Genomic DNA, 16,937 nt, shown 5'->3' with positions numbered 1-16,937 from the left:
CAGTTTTAAAATAATAAGCAATTTTAAAAGAATAAACAAATGAAAAACAAACAAAACCAATAAATAAAACAAACCACAGCACACTATACAGGAACAGTCTCATACTGGGCTGAAAACCAAAGAATAAAAATGGATTTTAAGATGAGTTTTAAAAATAGACAATGAAGAAGCTTGTCTAATGGGGAGAGGGAGCTCATTCCACAGTTCTGGACCAGCAACTGAAAAAGCTCGGTCCCCTCTGAGCTTCCGTTTCGACCTCGGTACGTCCAGGAGCAGCAGGTCAGCTGACCTGAGGCACCGAGCAGGAGCGTAGGGGTGGAGTAGCTCAGAGAGGTAAGGAGGTCTGCAGGCAGGCCAGTTCAGCACCCAGAATCTTCTCCTATAAAGCCGCGCTGTTGTGATGGATGCAGGATGTGGTTTAGCAGGAGCTACGTTTACATGACAAGTAGTTTTTCTTTCTGACTGAAATCAACCTGATCTGGGATTCCAGCTGACATGTTTACATGGACTCTGGGTAAAGTCATCACATCAGTCATGTGTTTACATAATGGAAATATTTAATTAAACAAAATCACTTTTTCTGAACAACTTATTTTGTGGGGGAGGGAGGAGTTATAGTGGGGCGCATCACAGATAGAGGTTAATATAAACTGACGTCAACAACTCGTCCAAGTGCTCAGGAGCCGCTTTCAGACAGTTCAGTGTAGAGGTATGTGGTTTTATCTAGTAATAAAAAGCTGTTTAACTTTTAATCCGTACCAGCCAGAGGCTAGCTCAGCTGGAGTAAAGCAGTTTCCACATAATGATGCTGTAGATCAGGGGTCTCAAACTCAAGGCCCACAGTCCAGTTGAGGCCTATGGGATGATATTTAAAAGTTAAGTGTGAGTGCGACCCGTGTGTTTTTCTCAAACACACTGTTTTAATGATGCTTGCTGCGTTTTAACCAAACAAACATAGCTTTGCAGTCACATAACCACATCTACACAAACCCCAGCCACACAGACTCTTCACACCTAGCGGACAGAGAATGAAACACATGAAATATATCAGAGGCAGGAGTCTGTCATGCTAACACTGAGAAGGTTGGACACATCTGGCCTTATATACAAAGACTGTTTGGAGGAAAAAGTGGTTTTTGTTGGATTCTGTTCACCAATGTGACAAAAAACAAACACGAGCAGAACCAGCTTCTTGTGCTGAGATAGAGCCAAATTCAGATTTTAATAAAAACACCATTAATAAGAGCCTTTATTTTTGGACACTTGGTGATAAATTTTTAAGTGTAAGGTTTAAAAAAAACATCAGAAAATTTGTAAATATGGAGGATAAAGTGGTTTGTGTATTTTGGGGCCCCATTATATGGATGAGGTGAAAGAAAAGGCAATTGGACAGTTTTTGAGAAGACTGCCCCCCATCTTCCTCGTGCTTTCCAGGATATTCCAGGTGGACCATGTGTCTTTTTGGGAGCACATGTAAAGCTGTATTTTCTTCTTGGGCTGTGGTTATTTTGGGGACTATCACCCTGTTATAACTGCATGATGTTGTTGAGGGGGTTTGGTCCACTTGAGTAAAGTGCAGTGTGAAAGCAAAGCAAACCAAAGGAAGGAGCAACATTTCCCCGGTCTATCCTGCTGTAATTGTGGCCTTAAATTAACTTTGGTCCAGAGAAGATGGCGGCATTTCTGGATCCCATATGGCTTCTTCTTTGCATGACAGAGCTTTAACCTACATTTGTGGATTTCATGGTGAACCGATTTCTGCAGTGATTTCCATGTTAGGATCATGTCTGTTTATGTTGTGCTTCCCAAAACCTTACTAGTGAAACAAAATACATGAATAAATATTAAGTATACCAAGGAAATCACTAAAACCAATAAAAATAATAACATGCATTAAAAGAAATTATCAGATTAAGAGAAAGCAATTAGAAAGGTAGACTACACTAAATGAAATTAAAAGACAAACAATTTAAAGATTAAGATATCCTGCCTCTGACTGCCTGCAATTGGGTCCTCACCTCCTCCGTCGTCCACCATTCATGACACAAACAATTTAAAGATAGAAGATAGTATAGAAGAAATTACAAGACTAAAAACATTTTTAAAAGGACTAAGATACACTAAGAGAAATTAAAAGACCACACAATTATCATTCTGTGTTGAAAGCTAAGGAGTAAACATGTGTTTAAGATGTGATATAAAAGTTTCCAGAGATCATATGATGTTCTGGAGATGATGAACACCTTTCAAAATCTTTGCATTTTTTGTTGATTTTGTCTCACTTTCAGCATTTAGGGGCCGTCCCCACGACGCCGGTTTGCAGCACAACCGCAAAAGTATTTTAGCAAACCGCCCTTCCATCCCCACGAAGCCAGGAGTTAGCTTCCATGAAACCAACCATGTCTGAAACCAGGTACCAAGGTGGATCGGTTTGAGTCCTCTACCGTCTGCGGTACTGTGTACAGTGTAAATGCACCACTAGAAGATATCTCATCAATGTGACGAACACGCACCGATTCCCAATCCACCCTTCCTCGACTTTTTTATGCTTTGTAGTCAAGCATTTTTTGAAGAAGCAGCTTAACTTCTTCATTCGTTCAAAGAAATGTTTCTCTTTTGCTTCACAGTGAATCCTCAGCTATCTTCTCTTCTCTGCTTCCAATGTCAACTTCCTGCAACACGCAGTGAGCCTTTATCTACACATACATTGTTTTGCTCTAGCTTTGGAGTGTTACTCTTTAGCGCCCCCTACAGCCTGTAGTTTGTACTACAACGGTGTTGTGGGGATGTTGAAGCCTTTCTACTAGTTTTCGCCACCGTCTTCACACCTGAATCAGATTCGGTGCCGTGTGGACATAGCCTAAATCTACTTTCTTGGTTCCACTGTGAATAAAATCTGGGTTTATGAGATTTATCAGTGTGCATTCTGTTTTTATTTACATTTCAAACAGCACCCCAACGTTTTGGGGGAACTGGGGTTGTTAAAGTGAGAATGACGTGTTCTCATTCCCAGGAAATCAGATATAGCCAGTTTGTGCAAGTTTTCAGACACACACGAGGCATTGACACGGAAGCACAGGAACACCAACAGCTCACTGTGACATCCAGCCCCCTCGAGGTGAACCTGGCCTGCAGCCATGCGCCTTACATGCCAGCTAGTTTTCTATTAGCAACTAAATCAGAAGTGACAACCTCAGAAGATGTGGGCAGATTTTGAAGCCAACATCTGAAGACATGGTGGAAAACACTTGGCTTTACACCAAGGATACATCAGGGGCCTCTGGTCTTACCCCAGAAATATAATATATATCTCAGAAAGAAGCTTAATACAGCAAAAATGGAACAATAAGAGAAAGGAAGTAAATTAAAGGAACAAAATGGCATAAAAGAAATGCAAAACAACCACGACCAGATCAACAGATGACAGATATAAACACCATAAAATAATCAGGAGACACAAAGTGATCAAAATGACGTCTGCAAGACAAGTTTACTTGTACAGTACAATTCATATATAAAATTTCAAAATGTATTAACGCGTGGTGAAGAGGAATAATTAATAAAGTAGATTAAAAACTAAATTTAAAAAGAAAAAGCCTATGTACAAAGGCTACAGCCTCGGTGTAGCCGGCCCAGGTTCTGCTGCACATCATTACCCACTCTTTCCTGTCAAGCTACTGCTAAATAAAGGCTACCAGAGCCCAAAAACCCTTTAAAAGAATTTAATAAAGGCTAAAATGAAATAGGATAAAATGCAAGAAATAAAAGTTCCAGGATGAGGAATAAACAGATGTTCAGTTAACTGGGTGATGGTGGGACATGATAAAACACTGTTTTAAAACCGCAGGTAACCTTAAAAACTTGGAAAGTTTGATGACAGATTAAACTAAAGAAATGGGAACAAATGGTGTGTCTTTGTGACAGCTGATGGTAACAAAGAGCCTAAAAATCCAGTTTAAACTGGTTCTTTGCTAAGTTGTCTGTTAATGTGTCGACACAACTCTGGTTCATCCCTTTAGTTAGGTCATAGGTCAGAGTTCAGGCCTCCACGCAGATGATGGATACACAAACGTTTTCAGGCACCGTGGAGATCCGTTGCTTGATGCAGCAAACGGAGCAATACCACCGGCAACCACTGGGGTAGTGTTGAGCAGATTAGATAGCATGTGACCAGTGAAAGGAACAAACCAGAGAAGAGGAAGAAGATGAGAAGAAGATGACGAGGACAACATCTGTAGAAATAGCAGATGTAGCAGAAGTGAATGTGTAGTAGGAACCAGTGTGTGTAGGTTTAGGACACATATGGATGACGGACTGTGTATATCTGCAGAACAAGCTGAAGAATAAAGACGTGTAAGAGCTTCTCTTGTCTCCTGTCCAGGTGGTTAGTACACACTGCTTTATAAGGTATGTTACAGCAGGAGCTTTTGCAGAAAGGGTGTGTGTGTGTGTGTGTGTGTGTGTGTGTGTGTGTGTGTTTATAACGGTGCATTACCGCCACCAACCAGTGTCTGAAACTGACGTCAGAACGTGGGAGTGAATTTTGAACTCAACACTCCCCACTAGTGGATGAATTGACTTCATAACCATGGCAACATAAAAGATGCACAGAAGTATGAGGCAACATGTGGCGTTAGAAACGTACGTACTTATTTACATACGTAAGGGAGCATAAATGGGCTGTTACTGGTTCTCTTCATTGTGTCCTCAGGAAGATTATCACTAATATAACTTAAACGTAATCCACTTCTCACTTCATCATAAATATTAGTGAAGATGTTAGCCTAGCACTTTCTTTAGTTGGCCTTGGTTTATTTATTAGGACATGATTTGTATTTGTATGTACCGAAAAACTTTCCATACTGAGAATATTAAACTGATCTCAGAACAGTATTTAGATGCTGTTTTATCCTGTGATCAACACTAACTTTATACTTGATCATAGCCACATAAATCACCATGGCAACCAAGTGCAGCTTCACTCAGTAAAACTGAAACCCTTTCTGAACTTGTCACATGCAGACATGCAGACATGACTCTGCTTGCTGCAAAAAATAACACAACACTCGACAAACTGCATGCAAAGATTATTATTAAAGATTATCACAGAGGTGGGAGAAGAGTTTTTTTACTGTGGATGCTCTGGTGTCGTTTCAGATTTCCCAACCGGCTGAAACTCTTCCCACACCGGTCACAGGCGTACGGCTTTTCTCCGGTGTGGATGTGCTGATGGTGTTTCAGACTTCCCAAATGGCTGAAACTCTTCCCACACCGGTCACAGACGTACGGCTTTTCTCCGGTGTGGATGCGCTGATGTACTTTCAGACTTTCCAACCGGCTGAAACTCTTCCCACACCGGTCACAGACATACGGCTTTTCTCCGGTGTGGATGCGTTGATGTATCTTCAGCCTGTACAGCCACCTGAAGGATTTTCCACAATCACAGCGGTGTTGTTTGTCCACAGTTGGGGTCTGATGAGCCGACAGTCCTTCACTGGGGCCACCTTCCTCTTCATCATGAGGCCTGTCTTCATATTGATTCTATGAAGCAAAGACAGAAGGAAAGAGATACTGTTACCATGGTGACCACTGAAAAAATAATAATTAGGCTACTTATTATATCTAGAAAAGTTAAACATTACACTAAAGTTTTGTTATTAGCTTTTTAATCAAGATAATTTATCAACACTTCTGTTCACCAAACTCCAGAAAAGCTCGAAAACTGTTTAAAATGGACTAAATCAGATGTTAGCTTATAATTTTGAATGACAACAAAAAAGTGATTTACTTCTGCTGGCAGGGAAGACAGTTGATGGTTTTTCTCCTCAATTGAAACTTCCTCCTCTTCTTCCTTCATCTTTTATTCTGCTCTGAAAAAAAATACAAAAAGAGACACAAAGTCAGAGAAGAAAACTCAGAAACTGGGACAATGACAGCAGATGAAGAAACACTTCAATCCCAGATACAGAAAAAAATACAAGTCTATTAGTCTGACTAAAAATAAGTTAATATACTTTTTAATAAGAACTCTCCTGTAAACTACGTCAGTTCCAGTGAAACAAGGAGTTGTTCTTACCGCTTGTGGGGTAAAATGCTGTCAATCTGCAGGTTTCTGAGCTTCGTCACAGAGGTCAGAACGTACTGAAGTTTGACTGGTGGACTGAGGATTTCCATGGAAACCAGTTCAGATGAGGCCAGTTCCAGAAGTCTTTTAAACATAAGCGTGAAGCAGAGTCGTCACATCAAGGTGTTGCTAAGATACGTCCTCACTTTCTGTCACTGCCACCGAATTTACACTTTTATTTTTAGGCAACATTGTGAGCTGTAGACCAACGTAGCTCCAGATGTATACATTCATGGCATGAAATTCCAGCATTTTAGAGCATATTTAAAGACTCACTATGTAACTTTCTGACATTAAATTTTACGGGGAGACTAAATGGGAGTTGTGATTAAATTTCTTATATTGTTTTACATGTTGTGCTCAGAATGGTAATTGTCTTATCTTATTATTTTCTTCTTGTATAAACAACATCTGTTGTGAATTCTCCAAATGACGGACTTGTGTTCTTATTCTGAAGGAAGCGTTTACGATAGGTGTGTCCCAATTCAGGGTCTGCACACTTCGAAGTGCGGATTCGTCGGCCACATATGTCATCGTGGTGCGCGAAGTACTGTCCCAATTCACAGAATTTGAAGGACCCTCCGAATCCACCCTTCGAATCCGCACTTCGTTTGGCCTCAAACGAAGGATGCTGGTGATGCATCCTTCGCGGCCTCTTTTCTCCCACAATTCATTGCGCACAGGACGGTGGCGAATCAGCAACCTCAGAAGAGTCGTATTAAGTTTAAATAAAGTTTTATTTAAAAAAAAGTTCGTTTTTTTAACTACACCATATACGTTACAAAATCAAGTACATTTAAAGCATGTTTGTTAAATGGTGACATTAAAATTCGGTAATATTTGATATTCAATTACTTTTAAGGGGTTAATGAAGTGTGTACCGGCTGGAAAACAACAAAGCCTCAAACCGTTTTTTTTTTTTTTTTTTTTTTTTAAACTGTCGGTGTTGCCGCTCCGTGTTCAGCGTCTACTGACGTTTCCTACGAGTAATTTCTGAGGTTTAAGTGATTAAACGTCCTGTGTTGTTGCTATGGGAAATTCTTGTAGACTAGGTAGGCTGTCCCATTTCACGAATGTTAAGCAGACTTCGAAGTGTGTAGCCTACGGAGGACACTCTGTAGCCTACGTAGTCTGCGCACTTCGAAGTGTGCAGACCCTGAATTGGGACACAGCTATTGTACTAGTTAGAGTAGTACCGCTTCCGGTTCGCCGTGTAGTTCATACAATGTGTTCAGCGCCTTAATGCAGTCCTTGACGATGTAAGTTATGATCATATCTGAAGAAAGTAGGGCATGAATATGACCAGTTATAACTACTAGTGTTATTTAGTCGGGTACATGTTTACACTCGCTAACATATGTGAGTTGCAGCCGATGTTATGTTGTGGATTAGCCGTTAGCTACGTCCCGTAGCCGCTAACTTCCAGTTCCTCGTACTTCCTACGTTGTGTATCGTAATGATGTTAAGCAGTCAGTAACCTGTTACGTGATAAGATGTTGTGACCAGTACATCCCCTTTCTGTTGTATTCCAGAAAACGCCTAAAACAGCCTACCCTGTTTATCCCGCCTTTTACTGCCATCCACTGCCTGTCCCTGCTGCCTGTACATGCTGTTCACCTGCGTGCCCACGGCTGTAATTCTGTATCTGCCTGCTCTCAAGTAAAGTGTCAAATCCTCTTGGATGACTCGTCAGCTTTCTAACCGAAGCCCTGCATCGGTCTGTAACAGTCCTGAATCAGCAACCAGTGGTCGTAACTTCCCCACAACATCCATTTTCCCCCACTTGTGTTGAACTCTGCTGATTAGTAGTAACTGGTGCAGATGATTGCTGGCCAAATGACATTAGAGGACATAGAGGTGAAAAAGCAGACTGGTGTGAGGCAGCGAGGAGCCCCTGCTGTGTGTCCTGCTCCAAGCTGCTATTAGTTATTGTTGTAAATATTCTGGTGGTTGTGTCTGGGTTTCTGTGTGGAGTTATGAAAATTCTGTGGGTTTATAGACCCCTGTATTTGGTCCTCTGTCGCTGTGGCAAGTGACCACCTCCATCTAGCTGCCGCTGGGATTCTGGCCTGTGCTATCTTCTGCCTTGGGTCAGCATAGTCTCAAGGCCCACCCAAAGTGGTCGTCCTGTAACGTGGCTTGAAGTTACTGGGAGCTAGATTGGTCTGCTCCTGGTTTGATGGTGAATCCCGCCTCCTCAACGCAAGAAAAAACATACTGTAACCACACAAAGGAAGACTACACAGATTGGACTGCTACTTTAAATTTTAGCTGATTAAGCTGTGTTTGTTAATAGCAGTGTTTTTTTAGCCTACCTGCTAACTTTGGTGTTTGTGTTGTTTGTTTTGTGTGGAGATACTGCCAGCTTCTTTTTTCTTCGTTTTTTGTCTGCAGCAAGTGTACTGGGCCATCACTTGTGCAGAACAGACTGTGTTTGTGGACTCGGGGACTTGAATACTTCAGACGATACAGCCCCTGCTGGGGCCAAGGATCCACTTGGCCAACCTAGGACCTCTCGGACCAGCCTCCGTGTGAGAGGTGTGCTGCAGCCGGAGCTCCAGCCCAAGTGGATGAAGGACATTTTTTTAATAAGACATTAATTATAATAAAAATTACTTCTACACTTGTTTGGGCTGCACTGTTGTAATTGCTCCCACCAAACCACAGCTTGCAGTAGGTAGATTTAGTCCCAGTTTTACTGGGTGCCATTGTCGGATAGGTTCTATTTATACAGCGTCCAACACATGCCTGACATGTTTGATGGTACAGTGACATTTAGGCAGAGTTGTCAAAAGTATTCACATATATTACTCAGGTAGAGGTATCAACTTAAGCTTTTTACTCAAGAAAAAATGTAAAAGTACTGGTTTCAAAACTACATAAAGTATAAAAGTAGAGTAAGGACAATTTCATTTTACGGACCACGTTGCGCGCTAAAAGGCAAATATAAACACACTGGCCGTTTTAAACACACACTGCGACTGATTCAGCAAAGAAACACAAGAAGACGTTATAGGACGAAGAGCCGAAAAGAAAGAGATAAGACAAGAGCCACAGTAAGATAAGATAAGATAAGATAAGATAAGATAAGACTTTACTGTCTGCTTCTACAGAAAATTGTACTGCAGCATTGAGTCAACAATCATTACAGACAAGACTGCATTCATTCAAAAACAGTCCATTAAAATATCAGCAACAAGAAACATAAAATCCACATTCAAAAATTTATACCCCGAAATAGCATTGAAACCATTTAAACTTCAGGAAAAACCTGTACAAACATATTACAGATTGAGCAGTGGGATGGACTGTGGGATAAGTAAATGTTTATATTTATTCCTCCTGCAAAGAAACCGTCTGTCTGATGGGAGACGCTGATACTCTTCATGCAGGGTATGAGAGGGATCTGCAGCTATCTTATTTGACAGTCTAAGGGTTTGTGCAGACCAGCCATTAAAGAAACAGCTCTCCACAGGTTGACCAACCACCTTATAGCAGATGTTCAGCTGTTTCTGAATCCTGGACTTCAGTTTGCTGGAGAGGCCACAGAGCCAGACTGGATCTCCATACTGCAGGATGTTTAATATTATGGTACTACAGAAACTGTGGAGGATCTTGCTACTGGCTCCAAAAGACCTAAGGCTCCTCAAAAAGTAGATCCTCTGCTGTACTTGGTTGAAGATGTAATTCACATGATGGGCCCATGAAAGGGCTTTGTCCACATGTACTCCCAAATATTTAAAGGATGCAGATTATTTAATGGGTTTGTTATGTATCATGACTGGAGCTGGTGAATGTTGTGTGTTCCCAAAGATGACCTCTTCTGTCTTGGTGGGATTCAGTAAGAGGACGTTCGGGTCACTCCAGTGCACAACGCTGCTCACACTGTCAAAGAAAATGTCTGGTTTCCCCTCCTCAGTCAACAGAGCCACAAGAGCTGTGTTGTCATAATAATGTCTGGAACTGGTTTAATGGTCTGAACAGAAGTATTTTCAAACCAGTAAATATTTACTTGTATTTTCAGACTTGATTTATACCTGGTCCTTATGTTACACTTACAAATAGAAGCAAACATAAGATGCACAAGATGTGTACAAGTTACAAAAAGAATGTCCTCATCCTCACCGAATACAGTATGGTTTCTCTGCAACCCGTCAAACCTAAACAAAGTGCAACTATTGCAAAGAATGCAAAGCATAAAAGAACAAACACTTAAAAGTAAAACAGATATGTTAAAACTGTGTTACCTCATTTATGCATGCATAATCTATTTCCTGCATGGCTGCTAGTGCTGCTCCTGCTGTGTACTGGTGCTATTTATTCAGTAGGGAATGAAGTCCAGTTTGCTTCAAATGCTGATAAATATTGATGTATTCACCAAAAAAGTCGAGGTTAACTGCTGCTTTTTATGTTCTGGTTGTAAGATTGTCTGTGCATGTTGTACATGTCCACGTTGAGCGAGTGTAAACTTCCAAACAGGACTGTTATTCATGTTGAGAGCAAGCTACGGCTGTGCTCGTGTGGCTTGTGTTTATTAATGAATTTCAGTCGAACTACTCTGCTGGGAAAATGCATCCAAAGTGATTTTGTCCATAAATAATAAAAGGAATGTAAAGAAAAGGGATCATACAAACTGAGTGAGTTCATGCAAATTAAACTGGGTTCGAGAATGAAGTGAGTGACTGAGTCATGCTTCCATGTATTATTCTGCAAGACTACAGGGATTTCAGTGCACATTCAGCTGTCAGCGTGCAGAGGCACTCCTTTTAAAATGCCGGATTTATTTCAGCTCTGCTGCAGCTTTAAGTGCTCCTGGCCATTTAATTCCTAAAAATCTGCTGGTGGTGGCCATGTGCACCGGCACTGTGTGCTTATGCTTGAAAACAGGGCATTAATTGAGGCAGACTGTAGAAAAGTGTTAGCAGTAATGTGTTGTTGAAGTCTGGTGCACGCCTGGAGACATTTTCACTGCAGAAAGATGCACGCATTGTCTTTTAAAAGTACATTGTTAAGAGGAATGTAATTTTTCACCTCTGGTTTATCCAGATCCAAGGATTGATGCTGAAATCTGATCTCTGATATTCATGAGAAAGTGTGGAGGGTAACTGACCTCAGAGTTCAGAGTTTGCATATTTCATTCTGTGTGAACGATCCAGAAAAACAGTCACTTGACCTGCTAATAACTGAGCATCACGCCGGAGATCAGGCAGTTGCTTTACGGCTCAGCGCCCTTCATCTCTGCATCCCTTTCTCCTTCACTTCCCTGAAAAATGTCCCTAAAGCATGTAAATGTCAAGGGTTGCTGTCACCGTGGACGATGTGGCGCTCTGACAGACGGACGTCTTTCAGTGTGAGTGTGCGCCTTGAGGTGTTCAGGGTGAGGAAATCTTCAGAAGTTAGACACACATATATGCTGTCATGATGAGTCAAATCACCGCAGCTACAGCCTGAAACATGTGAAATGACAAATTAGAAGAACATAAGGGCATCATCCATCCCAGGAGAAGAAGAATAAGCATTTAGGCTCAACAAATGGAGCTTCCACTGTGACGCGCATGTTAATCTTAGCTCAGATTGATGTCTCAGGGGCCTCAGCCAGAGTGACATCATTATAGTCACATACACACTGGGGCTGTGAGCATGTAGTTGGTCCACGTATAGCATCCGCCTGCAGGATTTGCTTTATACATGCATCCATACATAGCAAATTGCAAGATAAATCACAAGATCTACTTGAAGTGCCCATGGAAATTTTCACAAGTTCATGTTGGAATATTTTAAAAACAAAAACTTGAAACAAGTAAGGCCATTTTTTTTAAGTCTGAGCTGCCAGAACATGCAGTCTGTCCCCTCCGTGATTTTTTTCTCACATTGTATATACACACACCAGCCACTTTGTTAGGTTGCTTGTTAAAACAAATCTAACCAGTTAATGTCACACACATCTAGTCATGTAGACATGGTGAAGACAACTTGCTGAAGTTCAAACTGAGCATCAGAATGAGAAAGAAAGAGGATTTAAGAGACTTTGAACGTGGCATGGTTGCTGGTCTGAGTATTTACTGGGATTTTTACACACAACCATCTCCAGGGTTTACAGAGAATGGTCTGAAGAAGAGAAAATATCCAGCGAACAGCAGTTGTCTGGACCAGAATGCTGCAGAAGACCACACCGGGTGCCTCCTGTCAGCTAAGAACAGGAAACTGAGGCTACAATTCACACACACTCACCAACACTGGACAATAGAAGATGGAGAAACGTTGCTGGTCTGATGAGTCTCCATTTCAGCTCCACATTCAGATGCTCGGCTCAGAATCTGCTGGAAACATCATGAAAACATGGATCCATCCTGCCTTGGATCAACGCTTCAGGCTGCTGCTGGTGTAATGATGGGGGGAGATTTTCTTGGTCCACTTTGGGCCCCTTAGTACCAACGTGGTCTGGTTTAACCAGCACAGCCTACCTGAGTATTGTTGCTGACCATGTCCATCCCTTTATGACCACAGTGGAGCATCTTCTGATGCTACTTCCAGCAGGATAATGCACCATGTCACAAAGCTCAGATCATCTCCACCTGCTTTCTAGAACATGACGATGAGTTCACTGGACTCCAACGGCCTCCACAGCCACCAGATCCAAACAAGATAAAATATCTTCATCTGAGACTACATATTCCACTTTATTGTCTGACAGGATGTTTCCTCTCCCCAGAATCTTCTTATGATGAAGTATTTCACTTGCATCAAGTGCTGTTGCACCTAATGGTGCCAGTAAGACATTATGCACTGCAGTCTGAGTGGATGGATTGTTTTCATCTCTTCTTTACAATTTGCAGTGTGAATGGACTATCGACTGAAAGCTCACTGCCTAACAGCGGCTCAGTGTGCACAAAGCTCTGCAGGAGGACATGACAACCAGATATCTGATTCTCATCATCTGCAGAAGAGAACAGAAACTCCTCACAAATGGCAGCTTATCTATATCAGTCCTTTTGGGAGCCTGAAAACACCATTTCATTCGTGAGACTTGTCTCTCAGAAATGCCACAGTGCAGATGATTCGTCCTTATATTGAAGAAGAAAAAAAGAAGTCAAGTTATAGGCTGATAATTGGCTTAACTTTGGATTGTGAAAAGAAAGGACTCAGAGAAGGCATCATTTATGGTGAGAAGCAGCTAATGAAAGAATAAAACAAAGAATAGTTTAAACAGGGGGGTCCACAGCTTTTTGGTAGTCACATGAAGGGGGTCCTCAGGGAGAATAGGTTGGGACCCACAGGTCTAGAGGATGAAATGATACTGTAGGTAAATATTTTCCCCTCTTTATAAAGTAGCAGTTTTATCACATTGTTAAATAATAAAACATCCTAAATTATAATCCTGTATAAACTCTGTGATCTTAAGGCAACAAAATCACAGGGTTAGTTTAGAAAAAGACCAAAGTTTGGAGTAGAACAGACAACGTTAACCACATTTTACTGAGGCCTATTTCTCTGTTCACAAGTCCCACCTGAACAACATACCTAGAAATAATAAGGCTATCTCCCAGCATCACAGCTGTTATTGTTAAACTTCTACAGTTCTCTCTGGGGAGAAACATAGCTGTTAATTTCATATCAGACCATGGAAAAGGGATCAAAGATACCATTTCAACTATTTCATGCTTTTTATGCAACCATCACACAATGGAGAGAAGAGCTGACGTCTAGTAATGACTGACGTGCTGACGTGACTTTCCTTTGACTGATGGTGGGTTACAGTCCACATCAGCCTGACAGGTGTTCATCTGGTCAACTGTGGCTCATTTCCCGCTCAGAAAATGGCCTTTAATGGCACTTACAGCCAATAAAATTTAATATTATCACAAATACAATCAATGAAGGTCTTCTCTTCTTCATCTTCATCTTTAAATAAACTTTTTTTTAAATGAAAAAGTAAAGGTTAGAAAAAGCTAGTCAATTTTTAATTGATAATTTTTCTTTACATTCACGTCTTCCATCTTTTCCAAAAAGACATGCTGGAACTTAAAAATGCAAATGAGTATTATTATATTAACTTTCGCGGTCTGGGGTATAATTGGCCATTTTAGACTGAATCACGTTTTACTGTTATTTTTTCATTTTGACATCTTGTACTAACACACTGGATCTAAAATTATGCAAAAAACTATCATATCTAAGCAGATTTTTATAGTGGAAACCACAAACATGTTTAATGGACAGTTGTTATATGTTAGAATACAAAGATAAGTAGTTGATATTAAAAACTTATGTACAAATTTAGTAAACAACAATATTATAAACATCTATTTTTATTAAACTGCAGCAATGTCTCAGCATCATTTACAATATAATCAAGTGTCACCAAAAGATGCCACATAAATTATTTGTTCTACTCCAAAAAACAGTTCCTGTCCACTAAAAGACAGAGGGGACATCCCAGGCTGGACATGTCCAGGGTGAGGTAGTCCTCCCGTCTGCCACAACTTCTCCTCTTCCTCAGCAACCAGATGCGTCATGGTGTTATAAAGTTTTCTGATTAGTTATCATAACTCTGCATTTACTGGTTTATCTGCACCGTTTAAAACTGGTTTATAGTTTGAAGTCCTCTCTGTGGACAGAAGTCGGGATGTAAGGCTGCATCTTGCTGCTGTGACATCTGAAATCAGATGTGCAATTTGGACATGCTGGTACGTCCATGTGTAAATACGCCCACTCCTCTACACTCTACCTACATTATTCTTATATTATATATATTATATTATGTCATATTTCCTGGCCAAGCATGTTACTGCTCCTTAACTTGGTGTTTTTCATTGCATTTGTACGGGGTCCCATGTCCTGTACTTTTGACTTTACTATAACAATAAAAAAAAATCTGATGCATCCATCAACCCCAGAAGCTTAATGTCTGTGCGGTTTGTGATGTGCGCGTGTAAAAAATTATTTAACACATGTTTAAATTGATTTAAATAGCACAAATTACTCACAAATTATTCAATACAATTGTAACTGCTGTGAAACCAATTTTACTGCATACAAACTGGGCTGACTTGACTAAATTAAAAAATGAATGAAACAATTAAAATCAAAGATCAAAAGATCACAAATGAAGAAACTGAGTTTTAAGTAGCTGCCAAAGTTAAAATGACTATGAAACTTGGTCAGTCTAGCAGAGCGGGTCATTCAGGCAGGAACAGAAATGGATCTGGTCGATTTTAAAACTATGGAATATCTCCAGTCTGCCTTCAATGTTATTCAGATTCACTTCACCCAACTTAGGCTGGTGCTAAATGCAAGAAAATCCAAATATATATTGTCTTCAAAGGGCAGCCACCTGATTTTCCTAAGCTTTTAACGGCTCAAGGGATTGAGCTGGAACTAGTATTTAGGTATTACCACTGATCAGAATCTGTCATTTAGGACAGTGGTTCCCAACCTGTGGTCCATGACCCCCCCAAGGGGATCCCCCAAAGAGCACAGGGTGTCCCTGAGGCTTTGAACATTAACATTGTGATTAATGTCCATAAATTGTCCCTGTTTTAAGAAAAAAGTGAGGCTGTATGTTGTTCATTTAACTTTGGCTTTATCAGATTATTATTTATTTATGGTGAGAATCTCACTTTTGAAAGCCTAAAACCAGCATGGTTTCAGCTCAGGGTGGAGCAGAGGGTCCATGGCATTTTAGTATATGCATGAAGGGGGTCCCCAAGTAAAAAAATGTTGGGATCCACTGATTTAAGACACACATTGAAAACCTCATATACAAGCTAAAAGTAAGGTTGTGTTTGTGTTTTAGGAACAAACCCAATTTCTCTTTCAAAACAAGGGAATATTTGACATCAGCTACTTTTTTACCTCTGCTGGATGATGGTGATCTGTTTTATTTTCTTAAGAAACTAGATCACATGTGTCATTGTGCTGTGTGTTTCATTACTGGCTGGAAATCACACATCACTGCACTTCATACGCTATGGCCGTCCCTCTATGTACACACACTGGCTAATTTTTATTTATAAAACTATTCTTGGGCTAGTTCTAAGAGCCAGACTAACTATAGCCTTCGTTCTCATTCTGGTCCACAGATGGTGGTAAAATAGAGTAAGAAAAACAAAAAGCATAAAAATATGATGCTCCTTCCACTTAGAATAACTTTCAAACTGATTTGAAATTAACAATATTGATCTCTTTGGAGTTTGAGTCGATTCAAAGGGCTCAAGAAGAAAAATCTCTTGTTAAATGTGTCTGTTTTTAACCCTTTTTGTATTATTGGCCCTATACTGCATTTTATTTACCTAATGTTGGCTGCTAGCTTTGTTTTACATGTTTTGTTTTACTTCTTTTGATATGAAAGTTGATCTTTTTTTATGTGTGTTTTTTTTCTGGTTAATTAAAGGAGAAATAAAAAATAAACCACTGTGCAGACTTTGGATTACATCTTACTCTGAGACATTAACATTGCGTAATAACCGACAGCACAGGCAACAAACCATCAGGTACGAGACTTGACACCATGGACGACGAGACGTTTATCTTGGAGGTGGAAAGCCACACCGATGTATGACACCAAACGTCCCAATTATTAAAACCTGACTATAAAACATGTGAGACCCTCTGCTGGTTTATTGTTCTCTTTCCCACATTAGTGCACCAACTATCACATGATGATGTAATCCTTGCGTGATGGCGTGAACTAGAGATTCCAGCCATGGCAGAGATGCTCTGCTCTGAAACGCTCCTGGTGCATCAGGATGTCAGGCGGAAAACTTGGCAAAGTCGCCTCACTTTGCAACACTTCCACCTTCAGTGGAACTGA

At 40.6% G+C, this 16,937-nt stretch overlaps 2 protein-coding genes across 4 annotated transcripts in view; both read right to left on the bottom strand.

The window, feature by feature from the left end:
• rph3aa (rabphilin 3A homolog (mouse), a) overlaps nt 1-16,937 on the bottom strand; it is a 49,773-nt gene that overhangs the window by 15,355 nt on the left and 17,481 nt on the right. The window lies entirely within an intron of this gene.
• On the bottom strand, nt 5,104-6,508 carry LOC121630108 (zinc finger protein 3-like). 2 transcript variants are annotated; one of them, XM_041970189.1, is made up of 3 exons: nt 6,077-6,508; nt 5,789-5,865; nt 5,104-5,541 (listed from the first exon to the last, which is right to left on the bottom strand). In XM_041970189.1, exons 2-3 carry the CDS (start codon nt 5,855-5,857, stop codon nt 5,104-5,106), a joined length of 507 nt encoding a protein of 168 aa, XP_041826123.1. In that variant the 5' UTR covers nt 5,858-5,865; nt 6,077-6,508. The 2 variants fall into 2 exon arrangements, with proteins under 2 accessions (XP_041826123.1, XP_041826122.1); XM_041970188.1 differs by having other exon boundaries at nt 5,789-5,870; nt 6,077-6,506.

Source organism: Melanotaenia boesemani, chromosome 19 (assembly GCF_017639745.1).
Source record: "Melanotaenia boesemani isolate fMelBoe1 chromosome 19, fMelBoe1.pri, whole genome shotgun sequence".
In the NCBI taxonomy this organism is placed as follows: domain Eukaryota; kingdom Metazoa; phylum Chordata; class Actinopteri; order Atheriniformes; family Melanotaeniidae; genus Melanotaenia; species Melanotaenia boesemani.
Note: the sequence above shows the minus strand (reverse complement) of the source record. Positions and strands in the feature narration are given on the sequence as shown.

Coding starts and splice junctions, on each gene's coding strand:
- LOC121630108 (XM_041970189.1), bottom strand. CDS start 5,857: ATGAAGGAAGAAGAGGAGGAAGTTTCAATTGAGGAGAAAAACCATCAA. Junction 5,542..5,788: donor TGTCTTCCCTGCCAGCAGAA/GTAAATCACTTT, acceptor TTTGCTTCATAG/AATCAATATGAAGACAGGCC.